Consider the following 369-nt stretch of genomic DNA (forward strand, 5'->3'; position numbering starts at 1 on the left):
CCCTCTGGAAGATTTCATGCCAATTGATTGGTTCGTATTTTTCTATTCTACGTCTTCCAGACATGATGACTTTGATTCCTTTCTGCAGAGAAAAATGCATCGTATTAAAATTCTCAAGAATCAAATTTTAGTAATTCACATGTATATTTTCTTTTAATATTTGTTGTCTATTTCTTTTAGTCTGACATCTTAACACAACCAGTGTATGTCACTGCAACAGTGATAAACTCAGGTAATTCGGAGATTTATTATAATTTCATGCTCTTTCCTTCTTGTTATAAAATATAAAACAAAGTGTAATATTTCAAATGATCATAATGGTACACTATAGAAGGCAATTCTTTACAGTATGGATGCAACTCCAACTCT

The 369-nt window shown here is 30.9% G+C and overlaps 1 protein-coding gene across 1 annotated transcript in view; it reads right to left on the reverse strand.

The window, feature by feature from the left end:
• The window catches only part of LOC119587159 (rhomboid-related protein 2-like), a gene marked incomplete in the record, with an annotated part of 10536 nt that overhangs the window by 8212 nt on the left and 1955 nt on the right, over nt 1–369 (reverse strand). Inside the window, 1 exon segment of the mRNA XM_037935925.1 lies at nt 3–82. Within this exon segment, the coding sequence (XP_037791853.1) occupies nt 3–82 (80 nt within the window).

Source organism: Penaeus monodon, chromosome 22 (assembly GCF_015228065.2).
Source record: "Penaeus monodon isolate SGIC_2016 chromosome 22, NSTDA_Pmon_1, whole genome shotgun sequence".
Classification (NCBI taxonomy): domain Eukaryota; kingdom Metazoa; phylum Arthropoda; class Malacostraca; order Decapoda; family Penaeidae; genus Penaeus; species Penaeus monodon.